Source organism: Myxocyprinus asiaticus, chromosome 14 (genome assembly GCF_019703515.2).
Source record: "Myxocyprinus asiaticus isolate MX2 ecotype Aquarium Trade chromosome 14, UBuf_Myxa_2, whole genome shotgun sequence".
NCBI classification, from domain to species: Eukaryota; Metazoa; Chordata; class Actinopteri; order Cypriniformes; family Catostomidae; genus Myxocyprinus; species Myxocyprinus asiaticus.
The window spans coordinates 11482406-11505869 of record NC_059357.1 but is presented as its reverse complement, the minus strand read 5'-3'; the positions used below and the strand labels follow the sequence as shown (position 1 = coordinate 11505869).

At 41.0% G+C, this 23464-nt stretch overlaps 1 protein-coding gene across 3 annotated transcripts in view; it reads left to right on the top strand.

Annotated features, from left to right (window-relative positions):
• The window catches only part of LOC127451584 (corticotropin-releasing factor receptor 1), a 245812-nt gene that overhangs the window by 184034 nt on the left and 38314 nt on the right, over window positions 1–23464 (top strand). Inside the window, exons 8-9 of one of the 3 annotated variants that reach the window (XM_051716369.1) lie at window positions 10275–10395; window positions 18028–18078. In XM_051716369.1, coding sequence (XP_051572329.1) covers window positions 10275–10395; window positions 18028–18078 — 172 coding nt within the window. Of the gene's footprint in view, window positions 1–10081; window positions 10396–18027; window positions 18079–23464 lie in introns of those variants that run through there. The other 2 variants (XM_051716370.1, XM_051716371.1) reach the window with 2 other exon arrangements.

Below are 23464 nucleotides of genomic sequence, written 5' to 3'. Positions count from 1 at the left end.
TAAGATACAACCAACCATAAACAGCGGTGAGCAGCTTTAGTTAAGACACCAAGTCTCATCTCCATCTCATCCTTTTCATTACCATTCAGAAGACGCTGTGCCCTCCCATCTGTCACCAGGAAAATTACACAATCATTTTCACAATCCATCCAACCTCCAAAATGTCTCCCCACTGTGTTTATCACAGATAGTTTTGATTGACGGGAGTTTATTTATAACCTCTCAAATGAAATGTCATCTCAGTGTCGTGATCTTGCTGTAGGTCTGCAAGAATCAGTCAAGCCATTCGAAATAATTAGCTCAGGTAAAGCTTCCAACTAAGAAATCCTTTTTTTTGTCTCGTACGTTGGAGGTTCTGAATTGGGTAAAGAAAGTTGACTCCAGTTCTGTGAGAGAAACACTTTGCGCAGCGCATTCATGGATACTTTTTAACTTGACATCTAATAGAGCTACTCTCTGATGCCACTTTTAAGACATCTCATCTCTTTGATATTCTACCATTAGAGCTGAATGAGTGTGTCTATCTGTGTGTGTTAAAGAGATGCCCTATGAATAGAACTACATGCAATCTACACCCACAGAAATCCACAGAATGTGACAATTCTACACACAGTACCCCTAGCATTTATTAAAGGAATAGTTATTAATATTTAATCACCTTCGTTTTGATCCAAACTTTCCAAACATTTAACAAAAGAAAGTAATATAAATATTTTTAATTAGTTTTTAAGTTTTATAAATTTTTGTTTTAGATTACACAACTCAGTTTGATGGCAATTTTTTTCGATCTTAAAAATAGGCTTAATATTTTTTTTTTAGTGTAAATGTGGCATTTATATATATATATATATATATATATATATATATATATATATATATATATATATATATATATATATGTATATATATATTCCAATTCGCTATATTCCAAGTCTTCTAAAGACATACTTTATTTCAGGAATGGGCCATAATTTAAAGAGATAGTTCACCCAAAAATGGAGATTATGTCATTGTTTACTCACCCTAATGTTGATCCAAACCCATATGGCTTTGTTTCTTTGTGGAAAACAAAAGGTGAGTTTTTATAAAGTATCCAAAGGATTTATTTACCACCACAGGAAAAGTAACCGAAATGGCTCATGCATTATATTCCAAGTCTTCTGAAGCGATACAATAATTTTGTATGATGAACAGAATGACATTCAATTTATTTACTTTCAAATCATTAATAAAATGCTTAAATCAAATATGACGACTACGTTGATAGCGTTAAGCCTCATTGCTTCTTAGCGCGACATTTTTGGTTGAACAATGCCTTTGAGTCACTGATAAATCCTCATGCAGCTTTCAAATCTCTTTCTCCACTCTGTAAATTCAAAACACTATGCTGTAATCGATTGCAGCACGTTAAATCTGGTGCAGTGTGTTGACGCTCCACTTTTAAATCTGGACGCAAATGAGGTTTCAGAGTTTTGGCAGAGGAGAAGATTATCAGTGAACAACTACTTACATTTCTGTCTGTTCCTCACATAAAGCTACCGTATGACTTTAGAAGACTTCAAATGTAGCATGTAATGTATGGATTACTTTTAGGAAAGAATAAATTGGTTAGAACTTTCAGCAACACAATTTGCTGTTTGTTAATCCATTTCGCAGTATGCACAGATTTTCCCGAAATATCAATGCAGAAATTCCATCTAGGCCTGTCTCTAAGTCAAACATATAATTGAAGACTACAGTGTATTTAATAAATAACCGTAGCCTACACGCTTTCTTTGTTTATCCTCTTCCATTTACCTTTTTTAAGTGTTTAAGATGAGCTTTGTGTTTTGTGCCATTTCTGATGTTGTTTTTTTCTTTGTAAGTTTGATCTGCTGTTGAGATTCAAAGGTGATCTTTGGTGCTGCACTGTAAAAATGTCTATAATTTTAATGGTAAAAGACTGTAAAAATGCTACAGGAAATAAATTAATTGATTAACGAGTATTAACGGTAAAATTTTTAAATATATTTTAAAAGTCAATACAGCAGTCTTTACAATAAAATGTTGTAAAAATAAAAATATTTAGATGTAAAAAGTATGATTTTCCTGTATAATTAATTGTAAAAATTAACATTGTTTAACAAAAGAGTACATGTACTTTTTACAGTAAATTGATGTTAAAATTACAGTAAAAAAACAATAATCGTTGCTCCCACAATTCCCTGCTTGACCCATCATATTTCATTATATTTTATGGGAATAGTTATGTTTCTTCTTATTTGTAATATCAATTACTTACATTGTGTAATGAAGCTGGCAACAATGACAGGCAGACGATGAAGACGTGAAGTAAAGATGAACCCAAGTGCAGTTTATTAACATAAGTGATATCCATTAACCCTAACTATAAACATGAACTAAACAAAACATAAACATGAACTTGACTTAACTTTGACTTGACTTGACATGACAATGTTACCAAACATAATACCTGACAAAGGACAATGGTGAACATGAGGGCTTAAATACATGGACAAGGGGTAAAACAATGACAAGGGAACCAATGAACAGACATAACTGATAACAAGACAATAACCCAGTGAAAACAAGACACATGAACATGGAGGGAAACAGGAATCACATGACTAGGGAACACATGACATAAATCAGGAACTAGATTTTCAAAATAAAAGACATGAAAAACATGAACAACCACATCAAACATTACATACCCCCACCCCCCCATTAGGGGTGGCTCCTGATGCCCCAAAACATGTACAAACATATTAAACGTGACATAATTTCCAAAGTTCTGTAGGGAGCTGGGGGGGGGGGTCTTGAGGTGTGGCTTGGAATGGCATGGCAGAGCCGTGAGAGACTTGAAGGGCGACACCAGGGAACTTGGTACCCAGAGAGTAGCCGAAGACTCGAAGGGCCAGGGTGGAGCCGGAGGCAGAGAGGACCAAGGCGGCGCCGGAGGAGCAAGGCGGAGCTGGGGGATTGGAAGACTGAGGCGGAGCCGGTGGGACTGAGGACCAAAGTGGAGCCGTAGGGAAGGAGGTCCCCAGCGGAGTCCAGGGCTTGGAGGGTCGAGGCGGGGTCGGAGGGTCAAAATTTCTCCTTGCCTGATCATGAGGAAGTGTCCATAGGGTGGGTACAAGGGCGGGAACCATCTCCAGGTCCAACTACTCAGATGTGGCCTTGACATGGAGTGGAGCAGACTCAGGCGTGGCTGTGACATGGAGTGGAGCAGGCTCAGGCGTGGCTGTGACGTGGCATGGAGCAGGCTGAGGCATTGCTGTGACATGGCATGGAGCAGGATGAGGCGTTGCTGTGATGTGGCATGGAGCAAGCTGAGGCGTTGCTGTGACGTGGCATGGAGCAGGCTGAGGCATTGCTGTGACATGGCATGGAGTAGGCCGAGGCATTGCTGTGACATGGCATGGAGCAGCCTCAGGATCCAGGGCAAAAGATGGCGTGGGACTCTGGCTCGGCGGCCATGACTTGGGACGCTGGCTCGGCAGCCATGACGTGGGACTCTGGCTCGGCATCCACATCCCCTACAGTGAACATAGAACCAATAATCTGCAGGGTAAGGTCGATATACTGAGCCAGGCCGTAAGTATTCCAACCGTCAGGCATCAGGGAGGAAACTGGCTCACTGAAACCTGCCCGGAAAATGTCCTTGAGGGCTATTTCATTAAAGTCCACCTGGCAGGCCAGAGCGCAGAATTCCTCCACTTAATCCTCCAGGGGATCACTCCCCTGACGTAGGCGTAGGAGTTGGACCACTGGGTTCATTGTTAGGTCAGGTATTTCTGTAAGGAAGCTGGCAGCAATGACAGGCAGACGATGAAGACGTGAAGTAAAGATGAACCCAAATGAAGTTTATTTACATATGTGATATCCAATAACCCTAACTATAAACATGAACTAAACAAAACATAAACATAAACATAAACATGAACTTGACTTGACCTTGACTTGACCTTGACTTACCAAACATAATACCTGACAAAGGACAATGGTGAACATGAGGGCTTAAATACATAGACAAGTGGTAAAACAATGATGAGGGAACCAATGAACAGACAGAACTGATAACAAGATAACAAGACAACAACCCAATGAAAACAAGACACATGAACATGGAGGGAAACAGGAATCACATGAATAGGGAACACATGACATAAAACAGGAACTAGATTTTCAAAATAAAAGACATGAAAAACATGAACAACCATATCAAACATTACACATTGGGGTGTTCTGTTTTATATTTAATGTAGTTTAGTTCATGTTTACTGCATTATTTTAATTTCACATGTGTTACCCTGATGGTGTTAAGTGTTTGTTTGGGTGACACTGAGCACTGTCTCTTCATGTTTATTTGTCATTGCTCCTGGAAGAGCCGCTATTGGTAAAATTCATGTTATCATGTGCTCTTCTGTAATTTTATGGTGATTAACAATACCTTATAAAGTAAAAAGCTGATTCTTACAGTTTCAGAATGTTAATATCATGTTTATGATTTTTTTTTTTTTTTTTTTACTGTAAATTTAACAGAATTGTTTTCTTTTTTTATTATTTATTTATTTTTTTATTTATTTATTTTTTTTTTTTACAGTGCCAGCATAGTCATGTAAATTACAACAAACAAAATTTACAGGTTGTTCTGTAAAGTTCTTTAAATTTTTACTATATTTTTTACATAATTATTCTGGCAATCACAGCTGCCAGTTCGTTCACCTGTGGTGCTTCGTTTGTTCAGGAGAATGACGTTCGGCCTCCTCCATTGTATAAATTAGGCTTGATACAGAATTCAATTGATGTGTGGTTACAAGCGTGCATATATCATCTCATCTATTTTCATCCATTCAGAATTTAGAACTATTTGTTTAATAAATTTAGTTTCACTCAAGGATTATATAAAGTATTGTAAAGCTGTTTTCACATGAACGCCATATCTTTTGGTTTTCATCCATCAAGTTCTACATAAAAAGAAAATAATCTCTGTTTATCACAGAGAACTGTTGCTTTTTTTATGCTAATCTGTAAAGAATGTTTTTTTTTTTTTTTTTTTTTCAGGGTTGGAATTTTTGTGGTATTAAATATGTGAATGTACACAGAGTTGGCATATTCTTGTGTACAGCAGATATTCATTTTCCTCATTGAAGCTCCTCTTTCTTTTGTTATTTGACTGAAAATATTTTGAGAAAAACCCTGAAAGTGACACATTTATGATTGCTTGAGGTCAATTCAACAAAACCTCTTTTCTTCTTTGTCTCTCTATTTAACATTCTTTTCTTTTGAGCTGTCAGAGTTAATTGGACAAAGGTCAGAGGTTCACATAGTGAAAGAGACAGACAGAGAGATGGAAATTAATCAGCTCTTAGGGGCATAAACATTCATGGCAACATTATTTTTCTGTTTAGCAGCCACTTAAACTAATCAATGAAATATGATGAACTATTTACAAAAGTGATGATAAATCAGTGCCATATATCTATTCATCATCCCTTAATAACCCTTAACAGGTTAAAGTTTTAAGGGGACTAGATGTGAGAAAGGCTTCATGTTTCAGGGTACATTGTGTATAGCATAACTCAACTTTATGGATGCATAGAAACTGTCAGCCCATTTTCCAAATAAACTCTAGAAGTGTCTAATGGGATCATTATGGAGATGGATGCATCATACCCTGATATTTCAGCTGTGAGAATGAAGGATGAGGATACAAGGCAGCCCTGTAGATATTCCTTATACATTCTGATTAGGGGTTTGTTAAAACACCCAACACTGAGAATTAAAGTTCTACAATTAATTCAGCCTGAGCCACTTAACGTACTGACTCCATTCAAACTTTGTTTTGTAGATCATTTAAATAGTCTTTGGTGTGCTATCTATTTTGTGTTTTGTAAAGTAATACTTGTGTAATACTCTTTTATTGACTTTTATTGATAGAATGTTCAACATTCAAAATGTAACTGTCAACACTAATGAATTTAGATTGGTCTCTTTTCTTGAGCTTATTTGCATACTAAATGGTGGTTGGTCTCATTGCATCTCATTGCAACCCTTGCATCTCATTGCACCTACACCAGCTCTCTGTTTTTACACCAACTCTCTGTTCCCACGTCTATCTGTCAGTGGATTACCAGCTTTCTGACGGACAGGCAGCAGCTAGTGAGATAGGAGAAATTCACTTCCAGCACCTGTACGATCAACACAGGTGCCCCCCAGGGATGTGTGCTCTCCCCACTACTTTAGGAGGAACACCCCAACACTGAATCCGCTCACCATTCTAAACAGCACTGTGGCAGCAGTGACGTCATTCAGGTTCCTGGGCACTACCATCTCACAGGACCTGAAGTGGGAGACACACACTGACTCCATTGTGAAAAAGGCTCAGCATAGGTTGTACTTACTTTGCCAGTTGAGGAAGTTCAGCCTGCCACAGGCGCTGCTGATACAGTTTTACTTAGCAGTCATTGAGTCTGTCCTCTGCACTTTAATAAATGTCTGGTTTGGTTCAGCTATGAAATAGGATATCAGAAGACTACAAAGGACAGTTTGGACTGCTGAGAGGATTATTGGTTGTCCCCTGCCCTCCCTTCAAGAACTGTACACTTCCAGAGTGAGGAAAAAGGCTGGAAAAATCATTCTGGACCCACTCACCCTGCCCACTACCTTTTTGAACTGTAGCCTTCTGGCTGACGCTTCAGAGCTCTGAGCACCAGAACCATCAGGCACAGCAACAGTTTTTTCCCTCAGGCTATCCATTTCATGAACTGTTAAAACTGCCCCACTGAGCAATAATTATGTGCAATTCACAGTTTAGTCTTTATATTTATCCAATACATCCTACCTCTTCTGCCATTACATTCTCTTGGACTGTGTATAACAGATTTGTATTTGCACTACAAATATATATATATATATATATAAATTTGGCTAAACGATAACCAAATTTTCATTTTGGGTGAAGTATCCCTTTAAGTTTGGCTACATCCACATTAATCCAGATACATTTGAAAATGGCGTTTTCATTTTCAAAATGTTCTCTGTCCACACTGCCATTTTCAAGCATTTTCCACAAGTTGCTCATCCACACTGAAACGTACGAAAACGTTAAATCCCCTTACTGTGCATGCGAAAAATCACCATTCCATGTACATGCTCAAATGCAATTGTCCTCGTGTTTCGTCACCGGACAGCAATTCCGAGTAAACTTTACGTTGCCATTGAAGGAATGCATTGTGAAGGTTGTACAAAGTACATTTGTCATTAACAACACTCTCAAAATGAATAACAGGCACGATAACGGCACTACAACATGGGCCGCCATCTTGATTGTTGTGGGTTGAATGACTGCGTCACATGACAACAAATACCTCATCGTTTTCAGATATCTCCGTCTTCCCCCTCCACACTATAGTGTGAAGACGGCGTTTTCAAATTTATCCACTTGGGGTCAAAAATGCTGTCTCAGTGTGAACGGAAGGCCAAAATGTAGAGAAAAAGATGCGTTTTCAAACAAAAGCATATTAGTGTGGAAGTGGCCTTTGTTTATAGACAGGGCCGTAGCTAGTGGGGTGAAAGGTGGTAACGATTCTATGGGCCCAAAGGTCCAGGGAGGCCCACAACAAATACGAATACAACAACAAATACAAATACTGTATTTTTTTAATAGGTATGTGCCCCAGAGCAATATATTGTCAGGGGCCCAGAATTCCTTGCTACGGTCCTGTTTATAGATGTAACATAGATCTAAAAAAATAGTCCTTAGGCCAAATAAAGGTCATTCCATAACCAATTCTCACTCTACCACAAGGAAGAAATAAATTATCCAGTGATTACATTTTCTTTTCTTTTTTTTTTTTTAAATTTCTTTTTATTTTTTTCTCCCCAATTTGGAATGCCCAATTCCCAATGTGCTCTAAGTCCTTGTGTTGGTGTAGTGACTCGCCTCAATCCGGGTGGCGGAAGACGAATCTCAGTTGCCTCCATGTCTGAGACCGTCAGTCCGTGCATCTTATCACATGGCTTGTTGAGCGCATTACCGCAGAGACCTAGTGCGTGTGGAGGCTTCACGCTATATTCCGCGGCATCCACGCATAACTCACCACGTGCCCCACCGAGAGTGAGAACCACATTATAGCAACCACAAGGAGGTTAACCCAACGTGACTCTACCCACCCTAGCAACCATGCCAATTAGTTGCTTAGGAAGCCTGACTGGAGTCACTCAGCACCCCCTGGATTCGAACTTGTGACTCCAGGTATGGTAGTCAGTGTCTTTACTTGCTGAGCTACCCAGGCCCCCAGTGATTACATTTTCAAGCAAATTTGTTTTGGTTGAAAATAGAAGCTTTCAAAGAAATGCATATTGATGCTATTTTTACATATCAACAATGAATGTTCTGCAGTGAATATTCCTTAGCCTTTCTGACTGTGTTTATGTGTGGCTGCGATCTCCAATAGGTCAAAACCTTTCCTTGCTTTATGACAGTGTGAAAGCCAGGTTCACTCAAAGTGCAGTGAGTTTGCCCTCAACTTCTTGACCTACTCCACACTGACACCATTTTGACTGCCAGCTTAGTGTGTTGCATATAAGAACAGATTCTTCACTGTCCTGAAATTATTTGAAACCAGGAAACCTGTTTAAATGTTGGAGTGCAATCATTCAAGAAGCAGTCTTATTCTAATGTTTCTCTGGAGGCACTGGTTTGAAGAATTTTTCTGAAGTGTAAAACACACAAAGAAAGATTATTGAAGGGATGCTTCACCCTAAAAACGGGAAACACATCAGGAGATTTTGGACAGAATGTTAGCCTAAGCCACCATTTACTTTCATTGCTTATTTCATACAATGACAGTGAATAGTGACTAAGGCTAGTATTCTGCCTAAAATCTCCCATTTTGTTCCATGGAAGAAGAAAAAAGTCAAGATGAGGGTGAATAAAATATCCTTTTTAGCTTCATGTTTGATACCATTTTCAGTACAAACCCGTTTTTTAAAAATATGTTATATCCTTTATTGCCAAAGTTCTAATGGAAACAAATCAAAGTAAAGAATGTTGATGGAAAACAGCATATTTTGGCAGTCACAGTGGTGAATGTCAAGGTTTTTTTCATGTTTTCTTAATTCCAAAATTAAATGGTTTCAGGCACCATATTTAACTAGGCTGTAAACTCAATGTGTATATGTTATGTGAGTACTGGATAGAAAATATGGATTATTTTAGTATGCAACCGCATTACACAGTCAGTGTGCCATTTGAAGAAAAAAATAATGCACTATGATGGGAACACACACAGAGGAAAGTCAAAGACACTTTGCATCTGCAGCCAATAAAACAACATGAAATCTGATGTTTTATGGTGCTGTAAACAGGCTTGGGGAGTAACTGAATACTTTTAAAGGTGTTACGTAATCAGGATACAAAATTAATTGTAACTGTAATTAGTTACAGTTACATAAAAACCCAACATAATCAGATTACAGTTACATTTGTTAAAAATTGGAATTACTTGAAGGATTCCAATTTTTATTTATAACAAAAGGAAGAAAAGATCCTCCTGTAATAAAGTGAAATAGACCACTGCTTGCTTTGGAGTGGTACAGATATGATCAGATGCACGCTCGACATCTGTTCTGGTTCTCTCTCATGATTCACATGTCAGGAGCACCACTTACTGTCGCATACGGAAATAACACCTGTCTCACATCACCACTGTGCTCTGCAATAGTGAAAAGAGAAAACTTTTGTCCCTAAGTAATCAGTATTTGTAATGGATTACATTTGAAAAGATACCCTCTCAAGCCTGGCTGTGAATACACAAAATACGCTCTGGGGAACCACTAATATTGAAATGTGCCTGCTGATAGTGCCCTTGTATGTGCACACTGTCTGCATTGTTTTAGGACCCGTTTCACAATGGAATTAAGGAAATCAGGTAAAAGCACAAGGAAATAAAATTCTATTTACCGCTTGCTTTACGTGACCGGTAATACCACAATGTTTTTTTGCACCAGGATAATAGCGCTGAGTGAATAAAATAAAATATGCCTAATTTGCATAGAATGGAGGCATGTTTACGCCAAAAAAACAAACAAAATAAACAACAACAAAAAAAAACATTATTTTACATATTCACAGCGTGGTGCTGTTTCAAGTAATTTTGTGGCTCATTATACTGGACTCTAGGTGGTTGGTAAATAAGACTTTCTTTTTTCTTTCTTTCTTTCTTTTTTTCTTACATTATCTTTCATTCCTCCTCCATTCTCAGAAGTATCCGGTGTCTGAGAAATATCATCCACTGGAACCTGATTACAGCGTTTATCCTGCGGAATGCCACCTGGTTCGTAGTGCAGCTCACCATGAATCCAGAGGTGCATGAGAGCAACGTGGTGAGTAAATAATCACGAAGACAAATACACACACTTGTGTGAATATTGTCTCCTCCCATTACTTTCCTTTCAAAATAAACAAACAGTGCACACATAATCCTATTTTCTTTCTAACAAAACACACACGCACCCTCCCTTTTGTGCCTCAACCATCCATAGCTCAGTCTCTGTATTTCTCCTTTCGACTTACTGTTTTTTCCTTCTTTTGTTTGCACACATGCAGAGAAACACCAGTTCCCTATCTGTCACTCACTCGACATTGTGTCGATGTAGTGACACTAAGGGTCACTCTTGGGAGCCCGAGACACCTCTGATCTTTGATAAAAGGCCAATGAAAATTGGCGAGTGGTATTTGCATGCCACTCCCCCGGACATACGGATATAAAAGGAGCTGGTATGCAACCACTCATTCAGATTTTCTCTTCGGAGCCGAACGGTCATGCTCACTGAGCTGAATTCCCACGACTGTTCATTCACCTCTGTTGGATCTGACGGCACATTTCAGTGGCTTCTCCCCCCTCTGCACTGGTGCACTGCAGAGAATGCCCCTGGGCACTTCGGCAGAAATAAAAGAGTATATTTCTCTAAAAGAGCAGCACACACGGAACGTCTTTTTAAAGACGCATCTTTTTAAAGATGCCTTTCCTTTGTGTGTTATTCCTGGTTGCGCTCGTTATCTCTCACCTTCTGATGGTCACGATCACTGTCTTTCGTGTCTGGGCACTGCTCACACGGAGACAGCGTTCGTGGATGGATCATGATGGATCATTTGATCAATGGATCAAAACGGGCTGGGGTGCCGTTTGCAGCGGGCACGCAGCCGCCGGCTTATGGACGGGCCCGTGGCTGTGTTGGCATATCAACTGCCTCGAGTTGCTGGCAATTCTGCTCGCCCTGCGGAGGTTTCGGCCGTTGATCCAGGGCAAGCACATTTTAGCTCGGACAGACAACGTGGCAACGGTAGCATATATCAACCATCAAGGCGGTCTGCGCTCCCGTTGTATGTCACAACTTGCCCACCATCTCCTCCTCTGGAGTCAGCAGCACCTCAAGTCACTGCGAGCCACTCACATCCCAGGTGACCTCAACACTGCAGCGGACGCGCTGTCACGGCAGGTTACCCTCAGGGGAGAGTGGAGACTCCACCCTCAGGTGGTCCAGCTGATCTGGAGTCAATTCGGACAGGCATAGGTAGACCTGTTCGCCTCCCTGGAATCCTCCCACTGCAAGCTCTGGTACGCCCTGACCGAGGCACCTCTCGGTATAGATGCGCTGGCACACAGCTGGCCCCCTGGACTGCGCAAATATGCATTTCCCCAGTGAGCCTACTTGCACAGACCCTGTGCAAGGTCAGGGAGGACGAGGAGCAGGTTGTCCTGGTAGCACCCTACTGGCCCAACCAGACGTGGTTCTCGGACCTCATGCTCCTCACGACAGGCCACCCACCCCACCCCCCCGGCGAATTCCCCTGAGGAAGGACCTTCTTTCTCAGGGACAGGGCATCATCTGGCACCCGTGACCAGACCTTTGGAATTTCCATGTCTGGCCCCTGGACGGGATGCGGAAGACCTAAGCGGTCTACCACCCGCGGTGGTAGACACGATCACTCAGGCTAGGGCCCCCTCTGCGAGGCGCCTGTATGCCTTTAAGTGGCATCTGTTCGCTAAGGGGTGTTCTTCCCGATGGAAAGACCCCCAGAGATGCACAGTCGGATCGGTGCTTTCCTTCCTGCAGGAGAGGTGGGAAGGGCAGCTGTCCCCTTCCACCTTGAAGGTGTATGTAGCTGCTATAGCGGCACACTATGACACAGTGGATGGTAAGTCCTTAGGGAAGCATGACCTGATCATCAGGTTCCTGAGAGGCACCAGAAGACTGAATCCCTCCAGACCGCGACTCGTTCCCTCATGGGACCTCTCTGTAGTTGTTCAGGGTCTACAGAGAGCCCCCTTTGAGCCTTTGCAGTCAGCTGAGCTTAAGGCACTCTCTTTGAAGACTGCCCTCTTGACTGTGCTCACTTCCATCAAGAGGGTAGGAGACCTGCAAGCGTTCTCTGTCAGCAAAACGTGCCTGGAGTTCGGTCCGGGCTACTCTCACATGATCTTGAGACCCCAACCGGGCTATGTGCCCAAGGTTCCCATGACCCTTTTTAGGGACCAGGTGGTGAACCTCCAAGTGCTGCCCCAGGAGGAGGCAGACCCAGCCCTGTCGTTGCTGTGTCCGGTGCACATTTTACACATCTATTTGGATCGCATGCAGAGCTTTAGGATCTCTGAGCAGCTCTTTGTCTGCTTTGGTGCACAGCGGAAAGGAAGTACTGTCTCCAAGCAGAGGATCGCCCATTGGCTCATTGACGCCATAGCTATGACACATCACGCCCAGGATGTATCACCCTAGGGCTATGAGCCCATTCTACCAGGGGTGTAGCGACCTCCTGGGCCCTGGCCAGGGGTGCCTCTCTAACAGACATTTGCAGAGCAGTGGGCTGGGCAACACCCAACACCTTTGCTAGGTTCTACAACCTCCAGGTGGAACCGGTTTCATCCCGGGTAGTGGCACGCAATACAAGCGGATAAGCCCAGGATAGCCGACCGGGTGTATCATTGCACATAGCGCCTTTCACCTCCTCTGAGCTGAAGACGTGCACCATTAACTCCCAGTAGTGTTCACAAACTATGTTCCCTGATTGACTTCCTCCGAGCCCTGTGGCAGTTGAGTTTTCGGAGAGACTCGCTGCTGGCCCAGTACACATGCTAGCTAAAAGCTCTGTTCTGGGGTAGGTGCTCCACATGTGGCGGTTCCCTGTAGGTAACCCCATGCGATGTATATCTTCCGCTAATTTGTTTCCCTGTTGGCAAAGTGCATCTTCCTTGGGCAGAGGCCCCTCTACCACAGTCTCCATGTTTGTAGTAACTCCTCCCCTGTTGGGTAGGACCTACCATGAGACTTCCCCACATAACATACTTCCGACATAGCTCGGCCAGGCCATGTGATGTATTTTCCACTTAAATATCCCCCATCTCTCTGGGCGAGGTGTGGTCTCCATGGTGTCCTCCCTTTGGGAGGATCGACACATCGACACAACGACACAACGTCGAGTGAGTGACAGATAGGGACCATCATGGTTACTTGTGCAACCTCCGTTCCCTGATGGAGGGAACGAGATGTTGTGTCCTTCCTGCTACAATGCTGAACTACCCGCTGAAATGTCCGGGACCTTGTCTCGGCTCCTCAGCATAAAACCTGAATGAGTGGTTGCATACCAGCTGCTTTTATACCCGTATGTCCGGGGGAGTGGCATGCAAATACCACTCGCCAATTTTCATTGGCCTTTTATCAAAGATCAGAGGTGTCTCGGGCTCCCAAGAGTGACCCTTAGTGTCACTACATCGACACAATGTCTCATTCCCTCCATCAGGGAATGGAAGTTACACAAGTAACCATGACGTTTCTTTCTCCCTTATTAATTGCACTGAAAACTGTCTCTGGCACCTGGGAATACATTTCTGCAGTCTCATAACAGGTGGTAGCCTAACTAGCAAGATTGCATAGCATAGTTGGCTCTAGATGTGTGTCAGAGGGTGTTTGGGTGGGAATGCAAACAGCTAGGTCTGTGAGTCACCAGCTACTGTGCCTCCAAGAAAATTAATTACCCTCCAGATTTCTGTGCCTCCTTAATCAACTCATCTTAGCCAAGCAATTAATTCACCTACCGTCATGTCAATACCAGTCCCAAAGGGGTCTTCCCAAGTGTGCTCTAACTGCTTCCTTCAAGCACTCAGTCTTACATTGAAATTCAGCCTCATATTGGAATGTATGATGCACATGGCTTTTCAAAAGGTATCAGAATCTGGTTGCACTAAATTTGTCCTTGATACTTACCGTTTGCTGTTGCCAAAGCATAATTTATACCTATTTGTTTATCTGTCTTTTATACAATGCCGACTTAATTGGCGCTCCATGCTTAGATTATGTGCAGTGGTGCATTAGTTCCACCTCTGAGGTGGATCTTTCCCTTTTAAAAAGAGAGCCAAAAAGTTAAAGGGATTTGATGGTGAGAGTAGTTATAAACATTCCTTCAGCAACGGCATAATTCTCCTAATTTCTGTTCTATGAAAGGTCTAAAATTCTTTGAGATATTTAATCCATTTGTTCTGTTTGGGGTGAGGGCCCCTTAAGGCCATTTTAGTAGCTCATAAACATACTTAACATTAAAGTATCAGGTTGATAACATGCTTTACTATCCTCCAGTAACTGTCCATGTTACATTGTTTGGGGCATCAGAGATTGCAAGAATAAAACTTAAATAAAAGCAATGAAATTTTGCATGATAAGATACACTTCTGCCATTTGTTAATTTGTATTTATTTTATAGTATTTTCTGCAATGTGTTTTTGCTTGGATCAAATTGACCCTAAACAGTAATGGATACCAGCTGCATTTCTGAAAAGCCCATGTCTACTTTGTTTGAAAATAGAGGGAAACAGCTTAAGTAATATCTAAAAACTTGGTTTCGATTAGGTAAGAGGATTTATTAAAATAATTTGAAGGAAAATAAGTAGTTATTTTCTAAATGACTATTATTTTTACATGTACATCATTAGGGTCTCTAAAACCCCAAACATAAAAACAATAAGAACTCAACAGGGGAAGGGGTACTGCTGTGCATTGAACAAGCACTACATGGACACCTTTAATGGTTGCACAATGTCACCATGTCAACAACCGCGTCTCCCGCTGAAAGTGTTTAAACGCGCTCCTCCCACGAACATGGATATGGGAAAATGGGCCACATGGCCTCAAGCTGGGCCCCTGGGAGTTGTAGGCCCCTGGGCTTCTGACCATATAAGCCTGTAAAGAGCCTGTATATTCCCTGTATGTAGGATGCATATCGCATAACGTCTAAACATCTAAGTGGATGTATATCTGGGGGTTATGTGGATGCTAAGGGAAGCCCTATAATAAGTAATAAAAAATAATAATAATAAAAAAAAATAGAGGTAATAAGGGACGCTCCAATCTAGGGAACAACACCACTTATGCGCATCCCGAGCTCAGTGATGTGCTAATGAAACCAGAGTGCTTCAAAAGTACCTAAATGTAAGATTATTGTTGGTGTGCAAAATGTAGTTCATGGCATTAAACAGTTTTTTTTTCTGTTTTTTGCATCAGTTTATTGAAGCAGTCCGTTGTCTGTTAGACACCCCAACATAAAGAATTGGCAATAGACTCTAAATACTGTCCACAACACCTTAAAAACAAACCTTTGGACTATGCATAATAACGGGAACATTGCTTACAGCAGGCAATTTAAAGTCCGATCATGACTCAAATTGACATTTATTGTTGAATGCGTTGAATTAATGAAGACGATTTAAGATGCAACTTTTCACAGTTTACTCGCTGATATTAAATGCATGCAATGCACCGCACGCTATCAGCACACTTAAACATTTACAAAAAGTGGCATCTTTAATTCATCACTTTAAAATCAACACCCCTAAAAATATTAAACTTACTAGTTTGTTGTTGGACGATTAGTGGGGCATCCTGGCCCAAGGATGTGTTTCTTTCTAGGACTTCTGTCTGCTTGTAGTACATCCGTCATCTTCAGTCAGTCATTTAAATGCTGCCTTACCGCCAATTTAAGTCGCTTTTTTGATGATCTGGTAGATTGAATTCCTCTGATATATTCTGGAATTCATGTGTTTAAGCTTCAGTTTCACGTGAATTGAAAGTTCGCGTTCAGTTCACGACACCTGGCCATTAAAGCACCACATGGCCACCGTCCGTAACCATAGCAACAGCTCCAGTACACACACATGCGCAAGAGTTTTCCCATTTAGGCTTACAAAATCTTAAGAAAAATCTTTTATATTTTATATTTATACATTATATCTAATATTTTTGCCAAGTAATAAAGCATTTCACGGTTTTTAACCATAGATTCTAAATTCTTACAGTTAAATTAACCGTATAATCGCGTTATCCCTAATTCAATGCACACTCTTAAATATTTATACACTGTATCATATCAAATATTCAGAAAAAGCATTAGGGTTAATGTTTCATAAAAAAATTTACCCTTACCTGCTCATCTGAAATGCCTATCTGCTTTCCTCACCATGAAAAACAACTGATCATTTCTATGGACACCTTTAACACCTTATGTGATGTATTTCATTTTATCAAAATTCATACGAAAGTTTTGTGTGAGTAACAGACCTTACAGACCGAAATTGCAGTTGTCAACCACAAACTGTCTTGTGAGTTTTATTCCTGTAGGGGGCACTTGACCCTTCAAAACCGAATCCTCCATTCATCCGCATTTAAATCTAAGAATGCTTTATATCCATTTGGAGACATTTTACACTTGATAGTTATTTTTAATAAAAACTGATAATTGCAAGGATTCATACCTGTGAATGAAAATCCGTTTCAGCACTATCTATAAAATCATTTTTAAAAATCATCCTCCATTAATAATAAATGACTGTGAGTTCATGCATCCTGACCAGCAATGGGAAAAGTAACAGGTACCACGTGACTCCTCCATCTATTTGGGCAATACCAACTCGGAGGGGTGACTTCAGTTTTTTGTCTCAATATGACAGACTCACAGCCACGCAATTGCAAGGTATCTCAAACGAAATTATTTTCAGCGTTGATAAAAAATATGTAAACAAGGACAGATGCATGATTGGGGGGGGGGGAACAAATCACCCCCTTCACAGCATTGGGTGGGACGTGTGCCTCCTGTCTCCCCCAATTCTACGCCAGTGCTATAAACTATACCCATTTATACACACCAATATAAAATATCGACTGTCCCTTACATTCTCTTATATGTACTGTACATCGGGGGAATCCTTGAGTTTTACGGAAGAGGGAAACCCCACTATTGCAGCGTAATTCCACCTCAGGTCACGAGGAGGAAATAAACACAGCAACAATTCTGGAATATCTGGAAAGAAACCGAACAGAGAATAAAATAACAAAGTCTTCCTCGAATCCCATGTTTTTTATTTACACAAGTGTCGCAAGGGAAATTACTTTGCTGTGGAGAAAGCTGCTTATGACCAAGCCACATGTATATGGTAGTAAAGAGAAAGCCGCTAACATGAAAATGCATACACCAATTTCGAGCCTTAAGCAACTTTCTCGCAATAAATGGCTTTCTGATGTCCATGTAAATATAGTCAGAGCAAACAATCTCCTTCTAACAAATTGTATCACTGAGCCAGGTTTTACAGTGGAAAGTAGCACATTCATTGGGTAAAATGCAACTTTGTCAAGAATTTACACTGCTAATGAAAGACATCATTCAGTAAACAACTGCACAATTTATAATATCACTTGCACAGAAGCTTATAATCACAGCAAGGTCTTAAATTCCTGTCACACCATAGGGAAGTACTGAAAGCTGAAAGCTGGAGGACTTTATGACTTATGGAGCTTTTAGTTTTTATCCCTCTGTTTCATACATTGAAACAAAATCATTAACACAGAATATATGCAATGGTCCATGGACTATTAGCTTGCCAATTAATGCATGGAAAAAAATAGTCTTCGATAGTTTCTCAAGCCCATGAGGCTGAAATGAGTGTTATCTTGAGATTTCTCTTTTTCTTACAGTTTTTGAGAGTGGAGGAAAATGTGTCACCCCCTTTTACGGAGAAACCACAGGTTTGAAACTTTATAATGTTTATGAGACACTTGAATTCCCACTTCAATCATAACTCAAAGCTGTACTTCAGTCTGGAGCTAAGAGTGACAGATGTTTTATCTTCTCAAGAGACAACAACTTGACAGAGCCCAGTGACGAAATATGGCCAAAGAAAAGGAACAGAGGGATTAAACCGGATTAAATAGTGCTCTTTCACACTCATAGAGCCTCTCTGATGTGTGAATGTGGCTCATGAAAATGCCAGCAGCAGCTCTGCCTTCTCAACTGATCACACATCTCTATTAAACATCTCTGTTATTCACATCTCTTGTATTTTTCCTGCCTCTCTTTAACATGGCCCACAGCCCACGGACACATTCTTTGCTGTTTACACAGTTTACACAGTCTAGTGCTGTCACAGAGACCGGCGAGAGATCTCAGGTCTCTTATTTTAGTAATATCTCTTAGGGAAAAGAAAAATGTTCTGCATACCATTCCATTAAAAAAAAAATTGCTTTCAGCACCTTTAAATTAAATCTTTTGATAGATTCAGGCCACATCCAGACTAATACATTTTTGTTTGAAAACACTTTTAATTTGCTATGTATATGCTTCTCATCCACTTTAGAATTACATTTTCCTCCACCGAAAACAAAGCGTTACGAAAATGCTCTCCATTACCGCATACTTTGGAAAATGTTTTGTTTGAAAAGCATTGATTTTGCATGTACACCTCTTTTCCACACTAGAACTGCATTCTTGTTACTCCGAAAATGGAACGTTTCAAAAACGCTATAGATTATATAGACATTGTATTTTTTACAGCTATACAGTACATCAGCAGTGTTTAGTAATTTGCAGTTATTCATTATGAGAAGGCATGGTCTAATTGTTTAATTGCTTTTTTTTGTCCACAAATTCAGAAGCATTGATTGCAATTACGTGGTGTAAAAATATGAAAGGAGTTGTATGTTTTCCCTCACGATGCTGATAGAGCTCTACACTCTTCATCAGTGACAGACTCTAATATGCTTGAGTTTAACAGACGTTTCTTATTTGAGAGCTTCTAGAATTATGCAGTTGGATCAGCATTTATGTGTGGTTTACATTGTGAATAAGAAATTACATTTACGTGTGCGTTTTGATACGTTTGATGGACAAAATATTTCCAAAGACATAGGGACACATGTTTGTATGACACACAGAGTGATCATTTACATAATAATTAAGATGTGTATGCAACGTAAAATTGAGAAAAAAAATGCAAGCACACCTCCATATTGTTTCTTTAGATATGATTTGGAATCGATTGCAGTGGACAGGATGTTATGTTTTGGAAGGCAGAAATACACAGAAATGTTTTCGCCCTGTGTCTCTTTAAAAGTGAAATTATTTTTATATATCCAGTGGTCAAATACTGAGTGAGACCGCTCCATCTTCAACTCAAAGACTTATCAAACAGTATATCAGTGGTATAAAAATATTAAAAAGAAGAATTGCATGGGGGATGGGGGTAAATAAATAAATTATGAATGATTTACTGCTGTTGCCTGATTAATATGTAATCATCAGAATCAGAATCAGCTTTATTGCCAAGTATGCTTACACATACAAGGAATTTGTCTTGGTGACAGGAGCTTCCAGTGTACGACAATACGAAAACAATACAAAAACAGCAGCAAGACATAGATAATAATAAAAAGTAAAAAATTGTTATACACATATGTACATACACACACACACACAGACACACACATACATACATACATCCACACATACACATACATAGTGCAATCTAATACGAATCTGTTATCTGTTATGTACAGTGCAAATAAAAATCTGTCAAATGTTTTTTTTTTTTTTTTTTTTTTCAGAGGAATTAAATGGCAGAAGAGGTTGGATGTGTTGGATAAATATAAAAAAGACTAAACTGTGTATTGCACATAGTTATTGCTCAATGGGTCAATTTAACTGTTCATGAGATGGATAACCTGAGGGAAAAACTGTTCCTGTGCCTGACGGTTCTGGTGCTCAGAGCTCTGAAGCGTCGGCCAGAAGGCAACAGTTAAAAAAGGTAATGAGCTGGGTGAGTGGGGTCCAGAGTGATTTTTCCAGCCTTTTTCCTCACTCTGGAAGTGTATAGTTCTTGAAGGGGAGGCAGGGGCAACCAATAATCTTCTCAGCATTCGGAATTGTCTTTTGTATTCTTCTGATGTCTGATTTCGTAGCTGAACCAAACCAGACAGTTATTGATATGCAGAGGACAGACTCAATGACCGCTGAGTAGAACTGTATCAGCAGCGCCTGTGGCAGGTTGAACTTCCTCAGCTGGCGAAGGAAGTACAACCTCTGCTGGGCCTTTTTCACAATGGAGTCGATGTGTGTCTCCCACTTCAGGTCCTGTGAGATGGTAGTGCCCAGGAACCTGAATGACTCCACTGCTGCCACAGTGCTGTTTAGAATGGTGAGGGGGGTCAGTGTTGGGGTGTTCCTCCTAAAGTCCACAATCATCTCCACTGTTTTGAGCATGTTCAGCTCAAGGTTGTTTTGACTGCACCAGACAGCCAGCTGTTCAACCTCCCTTCTGTATGCAGACTCATCGTCATCTCGGATGAGGCCGGTGACAGTGGTGTCGTCTGCAAACTTCAGGAGCTTGACAGAGGGGTCCTTGGTAATGCAGTCATTGGTGTAGAGGGAGAAGAGTAGTGGGGAGAGCACACATCCTTGGGGGGCACCAGTGCTGATTGTACAGGTGCTGGAAGGGAGTTTCCCCTATCTCACAAGCTGCTGCCTGTCTGTCAGAAAGCTGGTAATCCACTGACAGATAGATATGGAAACAGAGAGTTGGTGTAATTTATTCTGGAGTATAGCTGTGATGATGGTGTTGAAAGCCGAACTGAAGTCCACAAAAAGGATCCTTGCATATGTCCCTGGTCTGTCCAGATGTTGCAGGGTATGATGCAATCCTGTGTTGACTGCATCATCCACAGACCTGTTTGCTCGATAAGCAAATTGAAGGGGATCTAGAAAGGGTCCAGCGATGTTCTTCAGGTGGGCCAACACCAGTCTCTCAAATGATTTCATGACCACAGAAGTCAGGGCGACAGGTCTGTAGTCATTAAGTCCTGTGATTTTTGGTTTCTTTAGGACAGGAATAATGATTGTGCGTTTGAAGCAGCATGGAACTTCACACTGCTCCAATGATCTATTGAAGATCTTTGTGAAGATGGGGGCCAGCTGGTTAGAACAGGATCGAAGACACGCTGGTGAGACGCCATCTGGGCCTGAAGTTTCCTCGTCTTTTGTTTCCGAAAGACGTGGCTCACATCATCTTCACAGATCTTAAGTGCAGGTTGAGTAGCAGGAGGGGGGAGGAGGGGGGTTGCAGGAGGTGTTGGTGTTTGTGTGAAGTGAAGGTCATAGTGGGTGTGGGGTGTGAGATTGGGCCTTTCAAATCTGTAGTAGAACACATTCAGGTCGTCAGCCAGTTGTTGGTCCACCACAGGGTTGGGGGTAGGAGTCCTGTAATTTGTGAGTTGTTTCATGCCACTCCACACTGATGCAGGGTTGTTAGCTGAAAACTTGTTTTTCAGCTTCTCAGAGTATCTTCTTTTAGCCACTCTGATTTCTTGTTCAGTGTGTTCCTGGTCAGATTGTACAAGACTTTATCCCCACCCCTGTAAGCATCCTCTTTGGCCTGATGAAGCTGCTTGAGCTCTGCTGTAAACCACGGTTTGTCGTTGTTGAACTTTAAATAAGTCCTAGTAGGAATGCACATATCCTCATAGAAACTGATATATGATGTAACAGTATCTGTGAGCTCGTCCAGGTCTGTGGCTGCAGCCTCAAAAACACTCCAATCCATGCAATCGAAGCAAGCTTGTAGTTCCCGCTCTGCTTCATTGGTCCATCTCTTTACAGTCCTTACTACTGGCTTGGTTGATTTTAATTTCTGCCTGTAGGTTGGAAGAAGTTGAACCAGACAGTGATCAGAGAGTCCCAAAGCTGCTCTAGTGACAGAGCTATATGCATCCTTTATTGTTGTGTAGCAATGATCCAGTATGTTCCTGTCTCTGGCGGGTCATGTAATGTGCTGTTTGTATTTGGGCAGTTCACATGTGAGATTTGCTTTGTTAAAATCCCCAATAATAATAATAACTGAGTCCGGGTATTGTTGTTCCATGTCTGTGATTTGATCAGCCAGCTGTTGCAGTGCCACATTCAAACACGCGTTTGGCGCGATATACACACTCACCAGAATAAACGAGGAAAACTCCCGCGGCGAGTAGAACGGCTTACAGTTAATAAAGAGGGCTTCCAAATTAGGATAGCACATCCTCTTTAACGTTGTTACATCTGTAGACCAACTTTCACTGATGTAAAAGCATGTTCCACCGCCTCTCGTTTTCCCCGTTAAATCCGCGATGCGATCCGCTCTGAACAGCTGGAAGCCCGGCAGATGTAATGTGCTGTCTGGAATGGCTTCACTCAGCCAGGTTTCTGTGAAGCACAAGGTAGCAGAGGTTGAAAAGTCCTTGTTTGTGCAGGTGAGGAGATGTAGTTCGTCCGTTTTGTTAGGAAGAGAGCTGAGATTTGCAAGATGAATGCTCGGCAGCGTTGTTCGAAAGCCCTGCCGACGGAGTTTGACCAGCGCACCGGCTCGTCTTCCTTGCCTGTGTCTCCTGAACAACAAAGCCGCACCTCCAACTAAAATGTCTAACAAAACATCTGAATATTCAAAAACTGGGAAAAGACTGTCTGGTATAATCTGTCGAATGTTCAGCAGTTCGTCTCTTGTAAAACTGACTGGAAAAAGATTATTAAACACAGGACAAACAAACAAAAAAAAACAAAACAATAGGAGCGCTCCACACTGAGGCAGCCATCCACAGCGCCATCGTGATGTACTAGGTGTACATCATGTAATCCATTAAAAAGTAACTGTAATCTGATGTGAGTGTTTTCAAATGTAATTTCATCTAATTGCAAATGCTTAATTTTTGGAATCTGATTACATAATCCAGATTACATGTTATCCGTTACTACCCAGCACTGCCGATTAGTCCATTGTTTTATAAATTACATTGATTAAGAAAAATGCATCGCTCATGGTGCAAGATGCTGAAAAATAGTTAGACTAAATGCAGCAACCAAGATCATCTGATTGCATCCTTTGTGAACAGCTCTAAGAGTGCTCTTTAGAACTATTCTGAAATGGATGTCAGTACACTACATTTGAAAATATTTAATGAGTGGATGACAACCAAGCAATTAAATGTCATACTACATCCAGAGTCACTGTTCATTTTTTTTTTAATCTAAAGTTTGCAAAAGAAAAAAAAAAACTTCCCCTCTTAACAAATTGCTTTTGAAAGTCAGCAAATCGGATCTAACTACCTTTGATCT